The following is a 23,324-nucleotide window of genomic DNA, read 5'->3' on the forward strand; positions in this document are numbered from 1 at the left end:
GGGTGATGGTCTCTTGGGGCAATGTAGCACTGAGTGCCAGATTTCTGGTACTGAGACTGACTGCTGTAACGAGGGTACGTCAGGTTTCAAGTGATCAATTGTGATAGGGAACTCTCTGGTCACAGACACAGACAAACATTTCCACAGTCAACAGCAAGACATCAGAATGGTGTGTTGCCTCCCTTGTGCCAGGATCAAGGATATCTTGGAGAGGGTGCAGGATATTCTGAAAAAGGAGAGGGACAGCAGGAGGTAGTTGTATACATTGGAACTAATGACATAGGAAGAGAAAAGGATGCGATTCTGAAAAGAGAATATAGGAAGTTAGGGAGAAATTTACGAAGGAGGTCTTCAAGGGTAGTAATATCTAGATTACGTCTAGTGCCACAAGCTTGTGAAGGATAGGATTAGGAGGATTGAGCAGATAAATGTGTCGCTGAGGAACTGGTGCAGGTGAGGGTGATTTTTATTCTTGGATCATTGGAATGTCTTCTAGGGTAGAAATAACTTGGATAAGAAGGATGGATTGTACCTGAATTGGAAAGGGACTAATATACGGGTGGGAAGATTTGCTAGAGCTGTTCAGGAAGATTTAAACTAGTAAGGGTGGGATGGGGGGAGGTGTTGGTGGGACCCAGGGCAATAGTGAGGAAAGAGATCATTCTGAGACTGGTATATTTAGGAAAAGGAGCAAGTGAAATAGTCAGGGCAGGCAGGCACAAAACAGTGAACGAGGTAGGACTGATTAAACTGCATTTGTTTCAATGCATGAGGCCTAACAAATAAAGCCTAACATTCCTGAAGAAGGGCTTATGCCCGAAACGTCGAATCTCCTGTTCCTTGGATGCTGCCTGACCTGATGCACTTTTCAAGCAACACATTTTCAGCCTAACAAATAAGGCAGATTAACTCAACTCATGGTTTGGACATGGGACTGGGATATCATAGCAAATAGAGACACATGGCTCAGGAATGGCAAGTTAATGTTCCAAGGTATATATGCTATATAGGAAGTTTAGAAAGGGGGGCAAGAGAGGAGGGGGAGTGGCATTTTTGAGTAGGCATAAAATTGTGGCTGTACTTAGGGAGCATATTCCTAGGAATACGTCAGGGAAGTTATTTGGGTGGAACTGAGAAATATGAAAGGGGTGGTCACTTTATTTGGATGGTACTACAGGAGTGATAGCTCTAGCAAATAGAGTTAAGGAGAATCCAAAGGAGTTTTATAAATACATTAAGGACAAAAGGGTAACTAGGGAGAGAATGGTGCCCCTTAAAGATCAGCAAGGCCGCCTATGTGGAACTGCAAGAGATGGGGAAGATACTATGAGTATTTTGCATCAGTGTTTACTATGGAGAAAAATATGAAAGATAGAGAACATGGGGAAATAAACAGCGACAGCTTGAAAAATGTCAGTATTACAGAGAAGGAAGTGCTGGATGTCTTAAAACACATTAAGGTATATAAATTCCTGGGACCTGATCAGGTGCACCCTAAAACTCTCTGGGAAGCTAGTGAAGTGATTGCTGGACCCCTTGTTGAAATATTTGTACCATTGACAGCCACACGTGAGGTGCTGGAAGTCTGGAAGTTGGCTCATGTGGATCCACTATTTTAGGAAGGTGGTAAGGAAAGGCCAGTAAACTCTCGATCAGTGAGCCTGACATCAATGGTGGGCAAGTTGTGGGAGGGAATCCTGAGGGAGAGGATTTACATGTATTTGGAAAGGCAAGGACTGAGTAGGGATAATGATGTGGAGGTAAAAACAAGGACTGCAGATGCTGGAAACCAGATTCTAGATTAGAGTGGTGCTGGAAAAGCACAGCAGTTCAGGCAGCATCCGAGGAGCAGGAAAATCAACGTTTTGTGCAAAAGCCCTTCAGGAATAGAGGCAGAGTCCCTGTAGGGTGGAGAGATAAATGAGACGAGGGTGGGGATGGGGAGAAAGTAGCGTAGAGTACAGTGGATGAATGGGGTTGGGAATAAGGGTGATAGATCAGAGAGGAGGGTGGAGTGGATAGGTAGAAAGGAAGATAGGCAGGTAAGAATAAGTCATGGGGACAGTGCTGAGCTGGAACTTTGGAACGGGGGTGAGGTGGGGGAAGGGGAAATGAGGAAACTGGTGAAATCCACATTGATGCCCTGGGGTTGAAGTGTTCCGAGGTGGAAGATGAGGCGTTCTTCCTCCAGGCGTCGGGTGGTGAGGGAGCAGCGGTGAAGGAGGCCCAGGACCTCCATGTCTTCGGCAGAGTGGGAGGGGGAGTTGAAATGTTGGTTGATTGGTGCAGGTGTCCCAGAGACGTTCCCTAAAGCGCTCCGCTAGGAGGCGTCCAGTCTCCCCAATGAAGAGGAGACCGCATCGAGAGCAACGGGTACAATAAGTGATATTGGTGGATGTGCAGGTAAAACTTTGGATGTGGAAGGCTCCTTTGGGGCCTTGGATGGAGGTAAGGGAGGAGGTGTGGGCGCAGGTTTTGCAATTCCTGCAGTGGCAGGGGAAGGTGCCAGGACGGGAGGGTGGGTTGTTGGGAGGCATGGACCTGACCAGGTAGTCACGGAGGGAACGGTCTTTGCGGAAGGTGGAAAGAGGTGGGGAGGTAAATATATTCCTGGTTGTGGGGTCCAGTTGGAGGTGGCAGAAATGTCATCGGATGATTTGGTTTATGCGAAGGTTGGTAGGGTGGAAGCTGAGCACCAGGGGATTCTGTCCATGTTATGGTTGGAAGGGTGGGGTCTGAGGGCGGAAATGCGGGATGTGGACGAGATGCATTGGAGAGCATCTCTAACCACGTGGGAAGGGAAATTGCAGTCTCTAAAGAAGGAGCCCTTCTGGTGTGTTCTGCGGTGGAAATGGTCCTCCTGGGAGCAGATACAGCAGAGGCGGAGGAATTGGGAATACAGGATGGCATTTTTGCAGGAGGTAGGATGGGAAGAGGTGTAATCCAGGTAGCTGTGGGAGGTTTGTAAAAGATGTCCGTCTCAAGTCGGTCGTCATTAATGGAGATGGAGAGGTCCAAGAAGGGGAGGGAGGTGTCAGAGATAGTCCAGGTAAATTTAAGGTCAGGGTGGAATGTGTTGGTGAAGTTGATGAATTGCTCAACCTCCTCGCGGGAGCACGAGGTGACACCGATGCAGTCATCGATGTAGTGGTGGAAGAGGTGGGGAGTGGTGCTGGTGTAACTACGGAAGATCAACTGTTCTACGTAGCCAACAAAGAGACAGGCATAGCTGGGGCCCATACGGGTGCCCATGGCTACCCCTTTGGTCTGGAGGAAGTGGGAGGATTTGAAGGAGAAATTGTTAAGAGCGAGGACCAGTTCGGCCAAACGAATGAGTGTGTCAGTGGAAAGGTACTGTTGGGGATGTCGGGAGAGGTAAAAACAGAGGGCTGAGTGGCCCTGGTCATAGCGGTTGGAGGCGTAGAGGGATTGGATATCCATGTGAAGATGAGGCGTTGGGGGCCGGGAAAATGGAAGACTTGGAGGAGGTGGAAGGCATGGGTGGTGTCTCGAACGTATGTGGTGAGTTCCTGAACTAGGGGGGATAGGACAGTGTCGAGTTCAGTGGGCAGGAGCATGCTGAGGCAATGGGTCGGCCAGGGTGGTCAGGCTTGTGGATCTTGGGAAGGAGGTAGAATCGGGCAGTGCAGGGTTCCCAGACTCTGAGGTTGGAAGCTGTAGGTGGGAGATCTCCTGAGGTGATGAGGTTCTGTATGGTCTGTGAGATGATGACTTGATGATGGGGGCGGTAGGAGGAGGTGTATTCGAGTTGGCGTCTGGCGTCAGCGGTGTAGAGGTCAATGCGCCAGACTACCACTGCACTCTCTTTATCCGCTGGCTTGATGGTGAGGACGGAATTGGAGCAGAGGGAGTGGAAGGCTGCATGTTGTGAGGGTGAGAGGTTGGAGTGGGGGAGGGGGGGTAGACAGGTTGAGGCGGTTAATGTCCCGGTGGCAGTTGGAAATGAAGAGGTCGAGGGCGGGTAAAAGACCAGCATGGGGTGTCCAGATGGATGGAGTGTGTTGGAGACGGGCGAACGGGTCCTCGGAAGGTGGGCGGGGTTCCTGTTTGTATGAAATGTCGATTTTCCTGCTCCTTGGATGCTGCCTGAACTGCTGTGCTTTTCCAGTACCAGTCTAATCTAATGATTTGGAGACACCGGTGTTGGACTGGGGTGTACAAAGTTAATAATTGCACAACACCAGGTTATATTCCGACAGGTTTATTTGGAAGCACTAGCTTTCGGAGTGCTGCTCTTTCATCAGGTGATTGTGGAGAATAAGATTGTAAGATAGCAAAAGTTTACAGTGTGATGTAACTGAAATTATTTATTGAAAAAGACCCGGATTTTTTCTTTCATATGTAAGTCACAAAACTTTTTTAAAAAGTAACATTCTCAAGTGCACTTTAACAATTGGTGTCATGTCGGCCCAGATAAGGTATTGAAGGTGTTAGCTCCCTGTGAGGCTGTCTATGCCACAATGGTCAGACTGATTCTAATCTAAAAAATTGATTTACAGAATCTTATATTGCATGAATCCATATTTGAGCAAAGTAAAATGTAATTCTGCAAGTGCAAATTCATCCCACAAACTTTGGTGGGGGGGGTTTTGGGGGGGGTTATGAGTGTCTGTGAGGGGGCGTGTGTATGTGTGTGAGTATAAAGATGTTTAAGTATGTGAGAGAGAGTGTGTGTGTGTGTGTGTGTGTGTGTGTGTGTGTGTGTGTGTGCAGAGGCTGATAACCAAGTTCGGTACCCATGGCAATGGCCTCAGCTGGAACCTTGTGTTCATGTCACACTACAGGTGACCCCATTTTACACTCACTCTCTCACTCTCACTCTCTCTCTCTCTCACACACACTTTTTCTCTCTCTCACACTCTCTCTCTCTCTCTCTCTCTCTCACACACACACACACACACACACACACACACACACACACACACACACACACACACACTCTCTTTCTCTCACACACACTCTCTCTCACTCTCACTCTCCACTCACTCCACATGCACTCCCATACACACACACTCTCAGACTTAAACACCTTTACACTCACACATACACACCCTCTCACAGACATTCATATCCACCCCCCCCCCCCCCCCCCCCCACACACACAGACAGACACACACACACACACACACACGTTTGTGGAGTGAATTTGTACTTGCAGAATTACATTTTACTTTGTTCAAAAAACATGAATCCATGTAAGATTCTGTAAATCTGTTTTTTAGATTAGAATCAGTCTGACCATTGTGGCATAGACAGCCTCACAGGGAGTTAACACCTTCGATGCCTTATCTGGGCCAACGTGACATCAATTATTAAAGTGCACTTGAGAAGGTAACTTTTTAAAAAAGTTTTGCAATTTACATACAAAAGAAATAATCCAGGCCTCTTTCAATAAATAATTTCCATTACATCACACTGTAAACTTTTGCTATAAATTCTGTGTCTTACCATCTTATTCTCCACAACCACCTAATGAAGGAGCAGTGCTCCGAAGCTAGTGCTTCCAAATAGACCTGTTGGACTATAACCTGGTGTTGTGATTTTTAACTTCAATTAGGGATTGTCAACGTGGCTTTGTGCATAGGAGATCATGTCTCACTAACTTGATTGAGTGTTTGAAGAAGTGACGAAGAGGATTAATGGCAGAGTGGTGGGCCTGATCTAGATGGACGTCAGGGAGGAGAAAATGAGGACTGCAGATGTTGGAGATCAGAGTTGAGAGTGTGGTGCTTGAAAAGCACAGCAGGTCAGGCAGTATCCAAGGAGCAAGAGAATCGACATTTCGGGCATATGTCCTTTATTAGGAATGAGACTTGCGGAGTGGGTTTGAGGGAGAAGGTAGCTGAGAAAGCAATAGGTAGTTGAAGGTGGGGGAGAAAGTGAAACATCAGAGCGGAGGGTGGAGCGGATAGATGGGAAAGGTGATGAACAGGTCAGGATGGCGGTGCCAAGTTGGTGGCTTGGGACTGGAATAATGTTGGGGGAGGGGAAATGAGGAAACTGTTGAAATCCACAATGATCCCATGTGGTTGCAGGGTCCCAAGGCGAAATATGAGACGTTCTTCCTCCAGGCGTCGGGTGGGTACATTTTGGCAATAGAGGAAGCCCAGGACCTGCATGACCTTGGTAGAGTGGGACGAGGAGTTGAAATGTTCAGCCATGGGACGGTGGGGTTGATTAGTGCAGGTGTCCCAGAGATGTTCTCTGAAACAATCTGCAAGTAGGCATCCTGTTTCCCCGATGTAGAGGAGACCACATCGGGTGCAGCAGATACAGTAGATGATATTGGTGGTGATACAGGTAAATTTCTATTGGATGTGGAAGGATCCTTTGGGGCCTTGGATGGAGGTGAGGGGAGTGGTGTGGGCATAGGTTTTGCACTTCCTGCGGTGGCAGGGGAAGGTACTGAGAATGGGGTTTGAGCGGGTGGGGCGGGGGGCATGGACCTGACGAGGGAGTCGAGGAGGTAATGGTCTCTCCATGATCTCTGATAGGGGTGGGGAAGGAAATATGTCTCTGGTGATGGGGTCTGTTTGAGGGTGGCGGAAGTGGCAGAGGATGATGCGATGTATGCGGAGGTTAATGAGTTGGAAGATGAGGACCAGGGAATTCTGTCCTTGTTGCATTGGGACGGGTGGGGTTCAAGGGCGGTGGTGCGGGAAGTAGAGGAGGTGTGGTGGAGGGAAGGGAAATTGCGATCTTGGAAGAAGGATGTCATCTGGGATTTTCTAAGGTGAACTATACGGACTATATGCATTCAACAAAGTTCCTCATGGTAGGCTGGTTAGCAAGGTTAGATCATATGGAACACGAGAACTAGCCATTTGAGCAAAAGGGTAGTTTGAAGGTAGAAGACGGAGTGGTGGTAGAGTATGCTTTTTAGACTGGAGCCCTGTGACTAGTACTGTACTGGGTCCACTACTTTTTGTCATTATATAAATGATTTGGATATGAACATAGGAGGTATGGTTAGTGGTTGTGGCAGATGAAGGAGCAGTGCTCCGAAAGCCAGTGCTTCCAATTAAACCTGTTGGACTATAACCTAATGTGTGATTTTTAACTTTGTACACCCCAGTCCAACACCGGCATCTCCAAATACAGGAATGTTCCCAAGGTTTTGAGGGTTTGAGCTATAAAGAGAGGCTGAATAGGCTGGGGCTATTTTTCCTGGAGTGTTGGAGGCTGAGGTGATCTTATAGAGGTTTATAAAATTGAGAGGCATGAATGCGGTAAATAGACACGGTCTTCTCCCCAGGATGGGGACTTCCAGAACCAGAGGTTTAAGGTGTGAGAGGAAAATTTAATAAGAGACCTAAAGGGCAACCTTTTCACACACAGGGTGGTGCATGAATGGAATGAGCTGCCAGAAGTTATGGCAGTTGGTACAATTACAACATTTAAAAGGAATATGAATGGGTATATGAATATAACAGTTTAGAGGGACACAGGCCAAATACTCGCAAATGGGACTAATCATTTTAAGATATCTGGTTGGCATGGGCAACTTGGACTGAAGGGTCTGTTTCCGTGCTGTATATCTCTGACTCTGTTGCTGACTCTCTCGAGGTCAGAAGTCATACAACACCAGGTTATAGTTCAATAGGTTTATTTGACATCTCAGACTTTTGAAGCGCTGCTGCTTCATCAGGTGAAGTTGTTCTCAGGCATGCAAATGTGAGCATAACTGACAATCCTAAATTGGTTATCTGCATAATGCTTTGCACACTCAATTATCCAGCAAATGTTGTTCAATTACAGAATCACATTTAATGATGAACACTGTATGGCAAGTTTTGAAAAGAATAAGCAAGATGCATACAGTCTTTGGGACCCCAGCTTTCATACTGGCAATACACCAGCAATATAATTTGTTTAGTGTTGGTATATCAAACAGCATATCCCTTCAGTAGTCAGTCTAATCAGAGTCACCCAGCTGAGTTTAAAGTTGAAACAGGTTAACTGTAGCTCAACGTTAATGAGTGCAATCTCCCTGTCAATGCTTCTACCAATCAGAGTCTATTTCAGTCAGCATTGTACAGTCTCTCACGATAAATGTTAGTTTTCCCAAGAATTAGTATTCTTGTGATATGTCCTGTGAGTGAAAGAAACTTCCACAATTTTTTTTTCCCATCATTGTTGACTGGTGGAGTGTAAATGAAGAACTACTGATTTTCCTTTTACTTTCCTACACAACCTACTCTCAAGCACTAGTTTAATTTTTAATTCTGCCCTTTGAACCTCCTCTGGACCGGCCATGTAAAGAGTGAAAATGCGAACTGAAATGACTGACATAGTTTAAATCGTAATAAATATAACGTTCTTCTTTCTCACTGTTCGTACTCAGCCATCTAGAAAGTTCTGAAATGTTTGTAACTTTTGATACATCAAGTATGTTTACTATAAGTACTTAGAAATATATAACCTGAGTTGCTTGACTTAGTGCATATAAAATGGCATGTTATGTCTCAGTTCTCAGTACAGCTAGGGGCCATGCAACACCTAAAGGAGCAGTTAGAACAGAGGACACAGATTTTGGAAGCAAATATTCAGCGTCAGCAAGAAGAACTTCGGAAAATCCAACAGCAACTTCACCTTGTCCAAGGACAGGGGCTTCAGGTAGGTCAAACAGCACAGATGATAATTAAGTAGAACTTTTTTATGGTGAAGGTTGGGTCACTCATCCCAATATATCATAACTTGATGCTAGATAATTTCTGTACCTCAGTGTGAGGGTTTTTTATGTGATGGGCATCATTGGCATTCCAACATTTCATTCATTTCTAATTGCACTGAGTGACTGATAGATATGATCAGGAGAAGCTTAAGAGTGGACCACATTAGTATGCATCAAGAGGCATGTGTATGCCAAACAAAGTAAGAACAATAGATTCCTAAAGAACAATTGTGGATAGTTGAGTTTTTACATCAATTAACACTAGTTTGATAGGCACTATTACTGAGACTAGTTTTCTATTTCATAATTATTACATGAAATTAAATTTCACCATTTATTGTGATGTATTTTGAACCTGCTTTTCCAAGGCATTAGTGATATTTACTTCTACTCCACCATGTCCCCCTCTTGACCTTCCATTGAACCTCCTATGCTGAAATTGGGAGTTTTGACAACTTAGAGTCCCATATGCATAAAGCATATTTTCAGTTCATGACTCAACTGTATGCTCTGATTTTAGAATCTGAATAGAGACTGAGGTGTTTTGTTGGTCCACAGATAATACAACACCAAAACTGATATTTTTCATCACAATTCAGCCTTAACAAGCTGTCACTGAAGTGTTGTAAGGAGCAGGAAGGAACCTTAGTTAATTTTTACAACTTGAAGGAAGCTTGTCTGAGAACACACCTGAAAAGTGGTACATCTCTATCTTATGCTCTTGCTTTGAAAATGAACAACTTCACATTTTGCCACATATATTCCATTTGTCAACTTTTTGCCTACTTACTTAATCTAGCAATATATTTTTGTAAACTGTTTGTATCCCTTTCATAAGTTGTCTTTCCACCTATTTTTGTGTCAACTGCAATTTTGGCTGTACTACATTTGCTTCTTTCTTCTAAGTCATGAATAAATGTTGGAAATAATTATGGTCCCAGGACTCATCCCTGTGGAACCTCACTGGTTATAGATTACTCGCTTGTAAACGTTGCAAAAAAAAATGTTGCAAGACTTGTAAACCACATAATCTACAGAATGAAGTGGAAGGACTCCTGAACTGAGGCAGTCTTCAATGTTTTAACTTTGGATTGAGTAAGCATTTGCAGAGCAGAAACTTCCTTTTCCCAAGGTGGTTGTAGTTGTGAGAAGTTATTTGTATAAGTTAGATCACATCCAGCAAGGAAGCTTGATTATGTAGATTGCTAATGAACATTTTATTTCTGTAGATTGAAATATATGGGGCTGAATCAAACATTTTTTTGGCTAAATCAGAATTAAGTAATTTTTTTTGGGAGGGTTGTTGCCACAATGCCTTGCAGGTTTTCTTATCCTTTTTTTTTAACCAAACTTTCCTCCTTATTTACCTGTGTCATCCTGCTCCATGTTATCTTTCACATCCAATTTCCACATCATTTATCATGCAGATACCAAGAGAGTTCCCTTCTCCATCACATCTACAGATCTGACTTAACAGCTTTTATCAATTCCTGGTCTTGATAGCATTTTCATAAGAACATGCTATTCCCTTGACAACTCATCAGTCAGCAGATAGTCAGTTAAAGACTGAAGTCTCTTGCACATGCATCAGCATTAAATCTATGTCCCCATACAGGCACTGGCATTCCAGAGCTTCCCTGTTTAATTAAGAATGTGTGCACAAGATGTCAGAGAAAGATGTTATTACATTTCTCTGATAGGATCTTGCAGATCCTGGGGGATGGGAACCAGCTGTGTAGACACTAAATGCACTTTCCCATCATTCAGCCTGATACTTGCTGGATAATGATCTGCAAGACTACTGCACTATCTACACATTCAGGAGGAATAATGTGTGCACATTGCATTGGGTCCTGGTGTAACCTTTGACTATCCTTCAACATCCCTAATGATTGGCTCGCTCTATGAGCAAAATTGTAAATGTCAAAGAGTTGTCCAGCAGTGAAAATGCCGGAGAGTAGGGAAACTGTTTTACCTTTGGATCTGTGATAAATGTTGTTTCATTCAAAAGCCCTTTGGGCATGTGCTGCAGCCATCTCCCTCAGAGGCAAGTCAGTAACCCTTCTCACTGTGTAACTTTCTTTCCATTGCACATTTTCAAGCTCCAGCACAATATTAGGTGACAAAGCTCCTTTTTCCAGTGGCTTCCAAACTCATCCTATCCATGCCAGTGAGACCTCAAATATCCACATCCCCTCACTAGTAATCCATATTGTTCACCCCATTTCTCGAAGTCCCCATGCAACCTGTCTATTTGCACCTTCACTTGTCTACCCTTCCTAGCCAGACTCTGGCATATGAGATGACCAATCCTGGTGCGATCATTCACTAGCTCCTTCTCTTGAAACCAAGGTGTCTCCACTTTGTATTACACGCTTCCCAGCATACCTTTTAGCATGTCACCCCAATCCTTGCCCCCCCCCGCCCCCTCGAAAATCCCCTGCGATTCACAGTTGTACTTAGCTTGCACAAAGCCTGGAGTCCCTATCCCAATGAGTAAATTTGAGAGTCATGGTCTCACTTGCTATTGCTGCACTTGTTTCCCCCTCCCCCAAAGCATTTCCCCTTAGCATGTCAGGTCCATCCATAGAAACTGAGTACCTCCTCAACTGATGTAAGTGGATAGCTCTGTGCAAGATATGCCAGGAGCTTGCTCAGATCTCTCTAAATCTCCTTACCTCATTAACCTTATTGCCCAGACTTGTTGCTACAAGCCAGTGGACTGACCATGGCCCACTTCATGGAGCTGTGGATGCGTAGGGTCTCATGATTGAGAACTCCACCCACCCAAATTTAGATAGAAATCAAACAGCAAATTCTCCTTGTTTGTTTATGATTCTGCAATGTTCAGCACTATTCATGACTTCTCAGATACTGGTGCATTCCAAATGTAACAAAACCTGAACAGCATTCAGATGTTCTGATTATGTAATATTTTGTAACACAAGTACCTGGTAATTCATCATTGGCAATCACACACTAATGAGTATGATTTTCTGCTTAGGAAATTCTGTGTCACTGGTCAAAATACCATCTTCAACAAAAAATAATCCAACAAGCTCCCCATGACATTTAGCGTGGCATTACCAGTCTGACTATCAACATCCTGTAGGTCACTGTTGACAAGAAACTGAACTGAACCAGCCAATGAAAGATCATGCCTATAAGAATAGTTCAGAACATTGGAAATCTGCAGTGAGTAACTCACCATCTATCTCCCTAAAACCTGTCCATCATCTACAGGGCACAATCAGTGATGAACACTCTCCACATGACTGAAAGAGCGCATTTCCAATGATCGTCTAGAAACTTGATATGATCTAAAACAAAGGTGGGCAAACACATGGGAACATCACAACTTTCAAGTTCCTCACAAGGCCATCCACCATCCTGACTTAGAATTGCACTTCTGCTACTGGTTCAAAATCTTGGAACTTCTTTCCTAATAGGACTGAGAGTGTACTATCCCCTATGGAATGCAATGATTAAAGAACATATGGACATATGAATTAGGACTAGAAATAGGCCTCTTGAGTCACTTACATTCCTGCCTCCCCTCGATACCCTTTTATCCACCTTGCTTATCAAGAATCTGTGGACCTCTGTCTTAAAATATTCAAAGACTCTGCTTCCAAATACTTTTGAGGGAGAGTTCCAAAGCCTTGTGATCCTCTGGGAGAAAAGATTTCTCTTCATTTCTGTCTTAAGTAGGCAACCCTTACTTTTAAACAGTCACTTCTAGTTCTAGGAGGAAACATTCTTTTCGTATGCACCCTGTCAAGATCTTTTAGCAACTTATAAATTACAGTCAAGTCAACTCTCTACCTTTTAAACTCAAACAGATATAAGCCTAGCCTGTTCAGCCTTTCCTCAAAAGAGAATTATTTCCAGAATTACTCTAGGAAACTTTTTATGAACTACTTCCAATGCATTGGAGAGGCGATGGCCTAATGGTATTAGTGTTAGATTATTAATCCAGAAAGTCAGCTATTGTTCGGGGGATCCGGGTTCGAATCCTGCCACAACACATGGTGGAATTTGAATTCAATTGCAAATAGCTGGAATTAAGAATCTACTGATGACCACAAAACCACTGTCAATTTTCAGAAAAGCCCAATCTAGCTCACTGATTCCCTTCTGGGAAGGAAATCCACCATCCTCACCTGGTCTGGCCTACATGTGACTCCAGACCCACAGGCACATGGTTGACTCTCAACTGCCCTGTAGTTAATTACGGATGGGCAATGAATGCTTGCTTACCCAGTGACACTCTCATCCAGTGAATAAATTTTTAAAAATTGTATCCTTCCTAAATAAGAAGACCATTATTGTATTCCTTGCACTAGACTTGGTGTCAACAACTGAAATATAACCTCCCAGCTTGAATATTCCATTCCCCTTGGATATAATTCTGTTAGCTTTTCTAATTATTTGCTGTAAATAGCCATACAGTTCATGCACTGAGATATCCTTGCATTTCAGAGCTTTGCACTGTCTCGCCACTTAGGTATGTTGTTTTATACTACTTGGCAAAATGGACAATATCATACTTTCCCCTGCTCACTTAACCTATCAACGTCCATTGATCTCTTAGCCACTTATTTTCCAATCATCCTTTGCTTCATCAGCAAATTTTAATAAAAATACCTTTGCTCCTTGATCCAACTCATTTACGTAAATTGTCAAATATCAAAGTCATGCACTGAACCCTGTGGTAGAACCCTCATCACATCTTGCTGATCAGGAAATGACCCACTTGTGCCATTCTGTTTCCTGTTAGCTAGCCAATTTTCAATTAGTGCCAATATGTTATCCCCTACTCCATAAACTTCAATATTCCACAATAAAGTTTTTGTCCTCTTTCTCATTGTACTTTGCTTCTTCAAATTTGTTAAATTGATTAGAATTTTAAACCGCCAGATTGACTCTGCCTGCTTTCTTTGAATTTTTGCAAGTACCCCTCTATAACATCTTTAATAGCTTTTAACATATTTCCTGTAACAGATTTCAAGTTAACTGGCCTGTAGTTTCCTGCTTTCTGTGTCCTTTTTTTTAAATAGAATGGTACATTGTTATTTTACAATCTAATGGAACTTGCCCTGAATCCAGGACAACTATCTCACCAGCCTCTTTTAAGAATGAAGTATATCAGTACCTGGGAACCCACCAGCTTGCAGCTCCAATGATTTGTTCAGTACCACTTCCCTGTTTGTAAGTTGTGGTAATTTTGTTGAGGTCCTCCATCCCTTCCATTTCCTGATTACTGTGATTCCTGATACAAAAAGGGTGAGAGGGGAAGATATAAAAGAGACCTCAGGGGCAACTTTTTCACGCAGAGGGTGGTACATGTATGGAATGAGCTGCCGGAGGAAGTGGTGGAGGCTGGTACAATTGCAACATTTAAGAGGCATTTGGATGGGTATATGAATAGGAAGGTTTGGAGGGATATAGGCTGGGTGCTGGCAGGTGGGACTGGATTGGATTGGGATATCTGGTCGGCATGGACGGGTTGGACCAAAGGGTCTGTTTCCATGCTGTAGAAACAGGTATGATTCTAAAATACCTGTTCAATTCATCTGCCATCTCTTTATTTTCCATTAATTCTCTGACTCATTTCCTGCAGAATTAATATTTCTTATACTCTAACCTTCTCTCTTTATCAGTCTTTTAGTCATTCTTGCTGGGTTTTATATTGTGCACATTCTTTTGACCTGCCATCCATTTTTGCCTAATCACGTGCTTTTTCTTCAAGTTTGACACACTATCTTTAAATTTTTTTTAGCTAACTGTGGATTGTAGGTTATACCCTTGAAAATTTCCTTACTTACTGGATTGTATTTGCAAATATCCCCAAAATATCTACCCCAGCATTGCTAATGTCTTATCCCTTATGCTAATTTGCCAGTTTGTTTTAGCTAGCTTGCTTTCATGCTGTCATAATTACCCTGATTTAAGTCTAAAATGCAAGTCAAGGATCCGCTTTTTCTCCCCCTAAAATCAAATGGAAAATCCAATCATATTATGATCCGTGTTATCTAGGAATACTGTCATTGAGATTATTTAATCTTGTTTCATTGCACATACCAAGTCTAGTACAGTCTGTTTTCTGATGCACTCCAAACATGCTGTTTTAAGACACTACCCTGAAAACTTTCTTTGAATGTCTCATCTAGGCTACCTTTATCTATCTGATTTCTTTTCCATTCAATATGTAGATTAAAATGCCCTATTATGACTATCACCATACCTTATTGGCAAGCTCCCATTAGTTTTTTCCCTTAAACTCTGTCCTACCATGTGTTGACTATTAGGTATCCTGGACACCATTCTTACTTGTGACTTCGTAGCTTTATCATTTCTTATCTCAATCCAAATCACTTGTATATTGAGATCTCTTCAACGTAGGTCATTGCTCTCTATTGGACTAATATCTTCTTATTGTTAGTTTTATTATTAATAGACTTTTATTAACAACCAACCACTCCATCTTATCCTACTTTCCTGTCCTTCCTAAATGTCATGTACCCTTCAATGTTCAGGTCCCAATCTGTATCATCCTTGTCTCTGTAATGGCTATCAGATCATTTGTGTTTATTTCTATTTACAGTATTAGTTCATCTGTTTTGTTTTGACTGCTTCATGCATTACGATAGAGGTTTTAGTTTTGAACTTTCTTTTTAATTGCTAGTCTTATCCGTTGATTTAATCTTAGATTTGTATTCTCTATTTCTGTCATTTTCAGTTTATCATTTCCCATTTTACTTTCTCACTCGCCTTGTCTCTACTGTGGTTCACTACATTTTTCTAAATTTGATCCCTTACCCCCCCAGCATTACTTAATCTAACCTTTTTATTTCAAATGTTTTAAAAAAATTAAGAATGTTTTCCTTTTACAGGTTCAACAGACTTTGCAAACTAACCACAGGCAACAGACTTCAATTTCCAGACAGGATATTCTCACAACCTCCCAATATAACACGATGATAAATTCCCAACCCACAACAGCCAATGTTGGGCAGCTTACTCCTACCTTATTCCAAAGTTCTAACCAAAGCTGCGCACTTACCCCTCTTGCTCATGACAGGTTTCTCCGGTAAGTGTCTGGTTGTATATGAAGTGTCTATGCATAAAATCTGTCTCTCAGACCCCAGCCCTTCCAAAGGTATGGATTGTCTGGAAACTAGATTAAAAATGTATTAGAAATTTTACAAAGAATCTTTTAAAAGCATTTATTGTTTTAAAATAAAGATTAATACAATTTAGTGTAATTGAAACATAATTTGAGGTATTAGACTTTTTTTAAAAATGCAATTTAAATGACATCTTATTTACATCTGTAGTCGTCAATATTCCTGCTGTCATATCGGCACACAGGATCTTTCTGCTCATGATACATGGTAGTAAAGATGTATTATGTATATGGGTAAATAGAATTTCTCTTAAAAATGTTAAAGCTTAATTTTCATTATTTATAAATAATGTATACTGGATATAATCTTTTTCTCAGTTAAGATGTGAGAAAATAGTTTTAAAGTCCGATGACTATTTTAAAGAATAAAATGTTTGTAAAGATATAAGTTACCTTTGATTGGATAGTGCAGCAGGTATATCTGGGAAGATTCAGGATTAATCCTCTTATTTAATATGAAATTAACTCAATTTGAATGAATGCAAGAATTGTTAGTGCACTACATCTTGAGTTATCAATCAGGGGAGAAACATCACCTATGTTCCCAGCCTTGATCACTATTGAGACACTTCATAATGCATGTGTGAATGGATTTAACTGTGAAACCCACTACAGTTACATAGGTAACAGGCATTCCCTGTCTCATATGATAGTGACTTGGAAAAAATAATTCAAGGTATGTGGACATCATTGCTGGGCCAGCATTTATTGTCAATCCCTAACTGCATTTGAACTGAATAGTTTATTAGGCAGTTAAGCATCAATCCCGTTGCTCAGGGTCTGGTAAACATGTAGGCCGCACAAAGTTATAATGGCAGATTTCCTCCCTAAAAGATGTTAGTAAACCAAATGGCTATTTGCGACAATTGACAAAGGTTACATGGTTGCCATTAGACTAGCTTTTAATTCTAGACTTTTTTAAAACAGAGTTTGAATTTCATCATCTATCGTGGTGGAATTTGAAATCTTACATCCGGAATATTCAACTGGAGGCCCTCAATTACTAGTCCAGCGACAGTACCTGACGCTATCACCTGCCCCAGATTATATCCATGTTCAAATCATACCCAAGGATGCAGCAAAGCAGGGGAAATTAAATAATATTTTAAAAAGTCATTTTATCATGTTCATCTTTAAGTTTTGAAAACATACAGTGAAAGTTGAATACTTTTTTTATTCCTAACACTAGATTTCAAAAGGGCCAGCAACTTGTGACAAAGCTGGTAAGTGCTCCCATGGGGTGCAGCACAGTTATGGTTCCGACAACTATGTTTATGGGTCAAGTGGTGACAACCCATCCCACTTTCACCACTCAGCAGCAACATGTTCAGAGTTCACCGTTAACACAAAGTCAGCATGAAGAAACTACCACAGTTCCACCACAGTCTCAAAAACCTACCCAGCAGCTACTGCAGTGTCCACAGGTATGATGACTTGATGAAGATTAAGTTTAGAATTTGAATCAAATACCACTCCTGTCCACTAATGTATCACATTTGAAACTATTATATAAAATGTTGCCAGAAAATCATCTTCAGCAATCATGATTACCACAATACTTTTGATACAATCTTCGTGCTATAGAGACTTGAGTCATACAGCTTTGAAACAGACCCTTTTGGTCCAACCAGTCTACACTGATTATGTTCCCAATCTAAATTAGTCCGACCTACTGCCCTTGGCCCATATCCCTCCAAACCTTTAGTATTCACAAACTTATCCAAATGTCTTTTAAACACTGTAACTACCTGCATCTCTACTTTCTCGGGCAGTTTGTTCCACACGTGAATCATTCTCTGCAAACAGAAATTGATCCCTTGTCCTTTTTAAATCTTTCTCCTCTCACCTTAAATATACTCCCTAGTTTTGAACTCCCCTGACCTAAGGAAAAGACCCTTGACGTTCACCTTATCTATACCTTTCATGATTTTATAAATCTAAATAAGGTCACCCCTCAAACTTCTATGCTCCAGTGGAAAAGGTCCCACGCAAACTGTCCATTCCAAGCAATATTCTGGTAAATCTTTTCTGAACCCTCTCTAGTTTAATAGTCATGATTTGGAGATACCTGTGTTGAACTGGGGTGTACAAAGTTAAAAATCTCTCAACACCAGGTTATAGTCCAACAGATTTAATTGGAAGCACACTAGCTTTCAGAGCGTCGCTCCTTCATCAGGTGGTAGTGGAGGGCTCAATCCTAACACACAGAATTTATAGCAAAAATTTGCAGTGTGATGTAACTGAAATTATACATTGAAAAATTGATTATCTGTTAAGCCTTTCATCTGTTAGAATACCATGACAGTTTCACTCCTTTCATGTGTAAATCACAAAACCTTTTTATTAAAAAAGTTGCATTCTCGGGTTAGCTGTTAACAATGATGATAGCTAGACAATATGTTGAAGGTGTTAGCCCCCTGTGTATGCCATGATGTTTAGATTGATTCTAATCTAAAAAGTGAGATAATGGAGTTTTACATGAATTCATGTAGTTTTTGAGCAAAGTACAATGTAACTCTGCAAGTACAAATTCACCCCACAAACTATATGTGCGCATGTGGGTCTTTGTCTGTCTGTGTCTGTCTGGGTTGGGGGTTGAGAGTGTGAGAATATGTGTGTGTGTGTTGTGAGTGCAGAGTGTCTTAAGTCTGTGAGGGGGTGCATGTGTGAATGTGGGAGTGTGTGTGTCAGTAAGGGTGTGTGTGGGTGTCTGTGTGCGCGTCTGTGTATATGTATGTCCGTGTGTATAGGAGTGCCCGTGTGTGTGAGAAAGTATGCATGTGTAGGAGTATCTGTGTGTGTAGTGCAATGATGGTCACCTGTAATGTGACATGAACCCAAGGTCCCAACCCCCTCACAGACTTAAGACACTCTGCACTCACTACACACACACATATACACTTTCTCACACTCACAACCCCCAACCCAGATAGACACATATACAGACAGACAAAGACCCATATGCGCGCACACATTTTGTGGGGTGAATTTGTACTTGCAGAGTTACATTGTACTTTGCTCAAAAACTGCATGAATTCATGTAAAACTCAGTTATCTCACTTTTTAGATTAGAATCAATCTAAACACCATGGCATAGACGGATAAAACCTTCAACATATTGTCTAGCTATCACCATTGTTAACAGCTAACCTGAGAATGCAACCTTTTTTTAAAAAAAGGTTTTGTGATTTACACATGAAAGAAGTGAAACTATCACTATTCTAACAGATGAAAGGCTTAACAGACAATCAATTTTTAAATGTATACTTTCAGTTACATCACACTGTAAATTTTTGCTATAAATTCTGTGTGTTAGGATTGAGCCCTCCACTACCACTGATGAAGGAGCGACGCTCCGAAAGCTAGCGTGCTTTCAATTAAACCTGTTGGACTATAACCTGTTGTTGTGTGATTTTTGACTTAGTTTAATAGTCAGAGAGATGTACAGTGTGGAAGCATGATCCAACCCATCCATGCCAACCAGGTATCCCAACCCAATCTAATCCGACCTGCCAGCACCATCCGGTCGATATCCCTCTAAACCCTTCCTACTCATATACCCATCCAAATGCCTTTTAAATGTTGCAATTGTACCAGCCTCCACCACTTCCTCTGGCAGCTCATTCCATACAGTATCACCCTTAGATCTCTTTTATATCTTTCCCCTCTCACCCTAAATGTTTGCTGTCTAGTTCTGGACTCCCCCACCCCAGGAAAATGACTTTGCCTATTTACCCTATCCAGGCCTCACATAATTTTGTAAACCTCCATAAGGTCACCCCTTAACCTCTGATGCTTCAGGGAAAACAGCCCTAGCTTGTTCAGCCTCTCCTTATTGTTGAAATCCTCCAACCCTGGCAACATCCTTGTAAATCTTTTCTGAACCCTTTCAAGTTTCACAGCATCTTTCCGATGGGAAGGAGACCAGAATTGCACGCAGTATTCCAACTGTGGCCTAACCAATGTTCTGTACAGCTGCGAGATGACCTCCCAACTCCTGTACTCAATACTCGGACCAATAAAGCATACCAAACGCCGCCTTCATGATCCTATCTATCTGCGACTCCACTTTCAAGGAGCTATGAACCTGCACTACAAGGTCTCTTTGTTCAGCAACGCTCCCTAGAACGGTACCATTAAGTGTATAAGTCCTGATAAGATTTGCTTTCCCAAAATGCAGCACCTCGCATTTACCTGAATTAAACTCCATCTGCCACTTCTCAGCCCATTGGCCCATCTGATCAAGATCCTGTTGTAATCCGAGGTAACCCTCTTCGCTGTCGACTACACCTCCAATTTTGGTGTCATCTGCAAACTTACTAACTATACCTCTTATGCTCACATCCAAATAATTTATATAAATGACGAAAAGGGCCCAGCACCACCAAGCCTTGTGGCACTCCACTGGTCACAGGCCTCCAGTCTGAAAAAAAACTCTCCACCACCACCCTCTGTCTTCTACCTTTGAGCCAGTTCTGTATCCACATGGCTAGTTCTCCTTGTATTCCATGAGACCTGACCTTGCTAACCAGTCTCCCATGGGGAACCTTGTCGAATGCCTTACTGATGTCCATGTAGATCATATCTACCGCTCTGCCCATACCAATCCTCTTTATTACTACTTCAAAAAAACTCAATCATGTTTGTGAGACATGATCTCCCACGCACAAGCCATGTTGACTTTCCCCAATTATTCCTTGCCTTTCCAAATACATGTACATCCTTCCCTCAGGATTCCCTCCAACTATAGTGTTCTTCCTAAAACAGGATGACCAGAACTGTTCACAGTATTCCAGAAGAAGCCTCACCAAATGCCCTGTGCAACCTGTGCCCTGACTTCCCAACCCCAATACAAAGGCCTGAGCAATGAAGGTAAGCGTGCAAGACATCTTCTTAACCACTCCACTCTGTCTACCTGTGATGCAAATTTCAAAGAATTATGTACCTGAACCTATAGGTCTGTCTGTTTTAAAATACCACCCAGGGCCGTACCATTAATTGCATAAGTCCCATCCTTGTTTCTATTACCAAAATGTCAGCCCATTAACCCAATTCATCAAGATCCCTTCATAATCTTAAATAACCTTTTTCACTGCCCACTATACCACCTATTTTGGTGTCATTTGCAAACTTACAAACCATGCCTCCTAAATTCTTATTTAAATCATTTATTTAAATGACGAAGTGGTCCCATTACCTATCCCTGTAGAATACCGATGGTCACAGGCTTCCGGTCTGAAAAACAACCCAGCACCATAACTCTGTCTGTTACCATAAAACCAATTCTGTGTCTATTTAGCAGGCTCACCCTGAATTCCATGTTATCTAACTTTACTAATTAATCTATCATGTAAACTTTGTCAAAGGCTTTACTAAAATTCAAGTTAAAAATGTCTACTGCTCTATCCTCATCAATCGTTGTGGTTACTTCTTCAAAAAAGTCAATCAAATCAATCCTTGCTTCTCCAAATGCATGTAAATCCTATCTGTCAGAATCACTTCCAACATCTTACCCACCCCTGATGTCAAATTTAAAGGTCTTCTTACAGCCTTTCTTAATAAAAGGCACAACATTAGTGGCCCTCCGGTACTTCACTCATTTTAAAACATGCACATAAGGAATTGTTGTCAAACATAATAATTTGCATACTGACTCAAATTTAATTAATTCTGCATTTTTACTGATGTTCCAGCACTTTAGACGATGTGTTGCTTTCTGAGAAAAACGTTTGAAGGAGATGATCGTTTAGGGCCTTATTTTTAATATAATTCTTTCTTCATTTAATTTTAAATACATTTTATTTATTTACATAACTTCCTGTTTTGTAAGATTATTTCCAATGTAGTTCCTCCAATTCAGTTGAGTTTCTGCTGAGTGCTCCAGTTAATACCAATCATAGGACTTGTCAGTGACCATCTCTATAGGATTAATACTCTGCCACTGGTGTTGTGAAAACCTGAAGGGTAACTTTAGTCCTGGCAAGGTTCATTTATCAGATGTGGGGGCCACTGGCTAGATCAGAATCTATTGCCTAGCTCTAACTGCCCAGAGAGTGGTCAACAGACAATCACACTGATGTAGTCTGGACTTGCATGTTGATGAGACTAACATGCCATTCCTAAAAGGTCATAAGTGTACCTGATGGGCTTTTCCAGCATTTGTCATTCACCATTTTTTAAAATTGAATTCTAATTTTCACCATGGTGGAATTCAAACCTATGTTTCCAGAACATGAGCTTGTGCTTCTCGATTACTCGTCCAGTGATTATACCACTGTACCACAAATGATCTGAAAGGTATTAGATTTACCTAATTGATTTTTAAAACTCACCTAAATATAGTTATGGGACTTTCTGAATATTAGATGGTATTTTCCCATTTCCTTCCTCTACAGCAGGTACATCTCCATGAATCAGTCAAAAATAATTTAGTCAATGAGTCAGTTTGTTTGCAATCATAATTTGTTGTTAATTGTCAACCGGCCCTTATTTTCTGCTTCAACAGATTGCTATTGAAATTCTGCATGTTTCTACTACATAAAATGCTTTGTTTTAACTGTAAAATTATATTTGTTTTTCTTTTAATTTAGACCTCTAGATTGCTTCACAGTAATCAGTCTACCCAGTTTATTCTATCAGCTACTTTCCCTCTACAACAGAACACTATCACTCATCAGCAGCTGTCACAGCACAGGGCTCGCAGCTTATCGGATCCTTCTAAAGCACAGTCACAGTAACCTGTAATCATTTTTAAAAAGCAACAGGAGACATTGACTGTAACAGGATTTATATAAAATCAGTCTTGCAATGTTAATTCATTATTAAAAGAGTGGTGTTTTGAAGTCAGCTGCTAACTTTGAAAGAAAGTTGGTGTATTCAAAGTTGAAAAAGCACATAAAATGCTTACAGAGCATCACTATTACAAGTTGATGCAGCAGAAAAAAGATGTACTGTATAGGTTTTTGATTTAAAGGATCGTTATGAGCTGCTTAATACTTGATTTGTGGTCAGCAGTTATATCTGCTATAATCTGTGAAACTGCACTGCCCACTATTTACAGTACAAACATTTGTCAATTTCAGTAAAATGGAAGCACTAATGTATTGACAATTGTGTTTGTAAACATAAGCTGCTTCTCTGAATTGTATAGAAAATGATATTTATTGGGCTGCTATCTCTACAGTATTTCATTTTTTCAACCATTCTAATGAGAATTGAAGGGATAGTTTAATGTGTTAAGATATTTTGTGTTCTTTATTGTACAAATTCTGTTAAATATTGTGTAAATAACCACGAAATGTTGAGAGAATTTTTATGTTGCATGAAAGTGTAATCTATTTGTAAGGTTTCAACATTTTAACTTTTATTGTGTAAAGGGGCAAAGATTAGTTTGCCTTTTCGTCTATCGTTCACTCAAGTACAGTACATCTACATGTTGAC

At 41.4% G+C, this 23,324-nt stretch overlaps 1 protein-coding gene across 4 annotated transcripts in view; it reads left to right on the forward strand.

Annotated features, from left to right (window-relative positions):
• Nucleotides 1-22,941, forward strand: part of clocka (clock circadian regulator a) — a 125,719-nt gene extending 102,778 nt beyond the window's left edge. For all 4 annotated transcript variants that reach the window (XM_060830747.1, XM_060830753.1, XM_060830760.1 and 1 more), the window contains exons 16-19: nucleotides 8,491-8,637; nucleotides 15,592-15,788; nucleotides 17,074-17,308; nucleotides 22,475-22,941. In XM_060830747.1, coding sequence (XP_060686730.1) covers nucleotides 8,491-8,637; nucleotides 15,592-15,788; nucleotides 17,074-17,308; nucleotides 22,475-22,621 — 726 coding nt within the window. In that variant the 3' untranslated portion in view covers nucleotides 22,622-22,941. The remainder of the gene's footprint in view (nucleotides 1-8,490; nucleotides 8,638-15,591; nucleotides 15,789-17,073; nucleotides 17,309-22,474) is intronic.
• The last annotated feature ends 383 nt before the right edge of the window (nucleotides 22,942-23,324 follow it).

The sequence above is a fragment of the Hemiscyllium ocellatum genome, chromosome 1 (genome assembly GCF_020745735.1).
Source record: "Hemiscyllium ocellatum isolate sHemOce1 chromosome 1, sHemOce1.pat.X.cur, whole genome shotgun sequence".
Classification (NCBI taxonomy): domain Eukaryota; kingdom Metazoa; phylum Chordata; class Chondrichthyes; order Orectolobiformes; family Hemiscylliidae; genus Hemiscyllium; species Hemiscyllium ocellatum.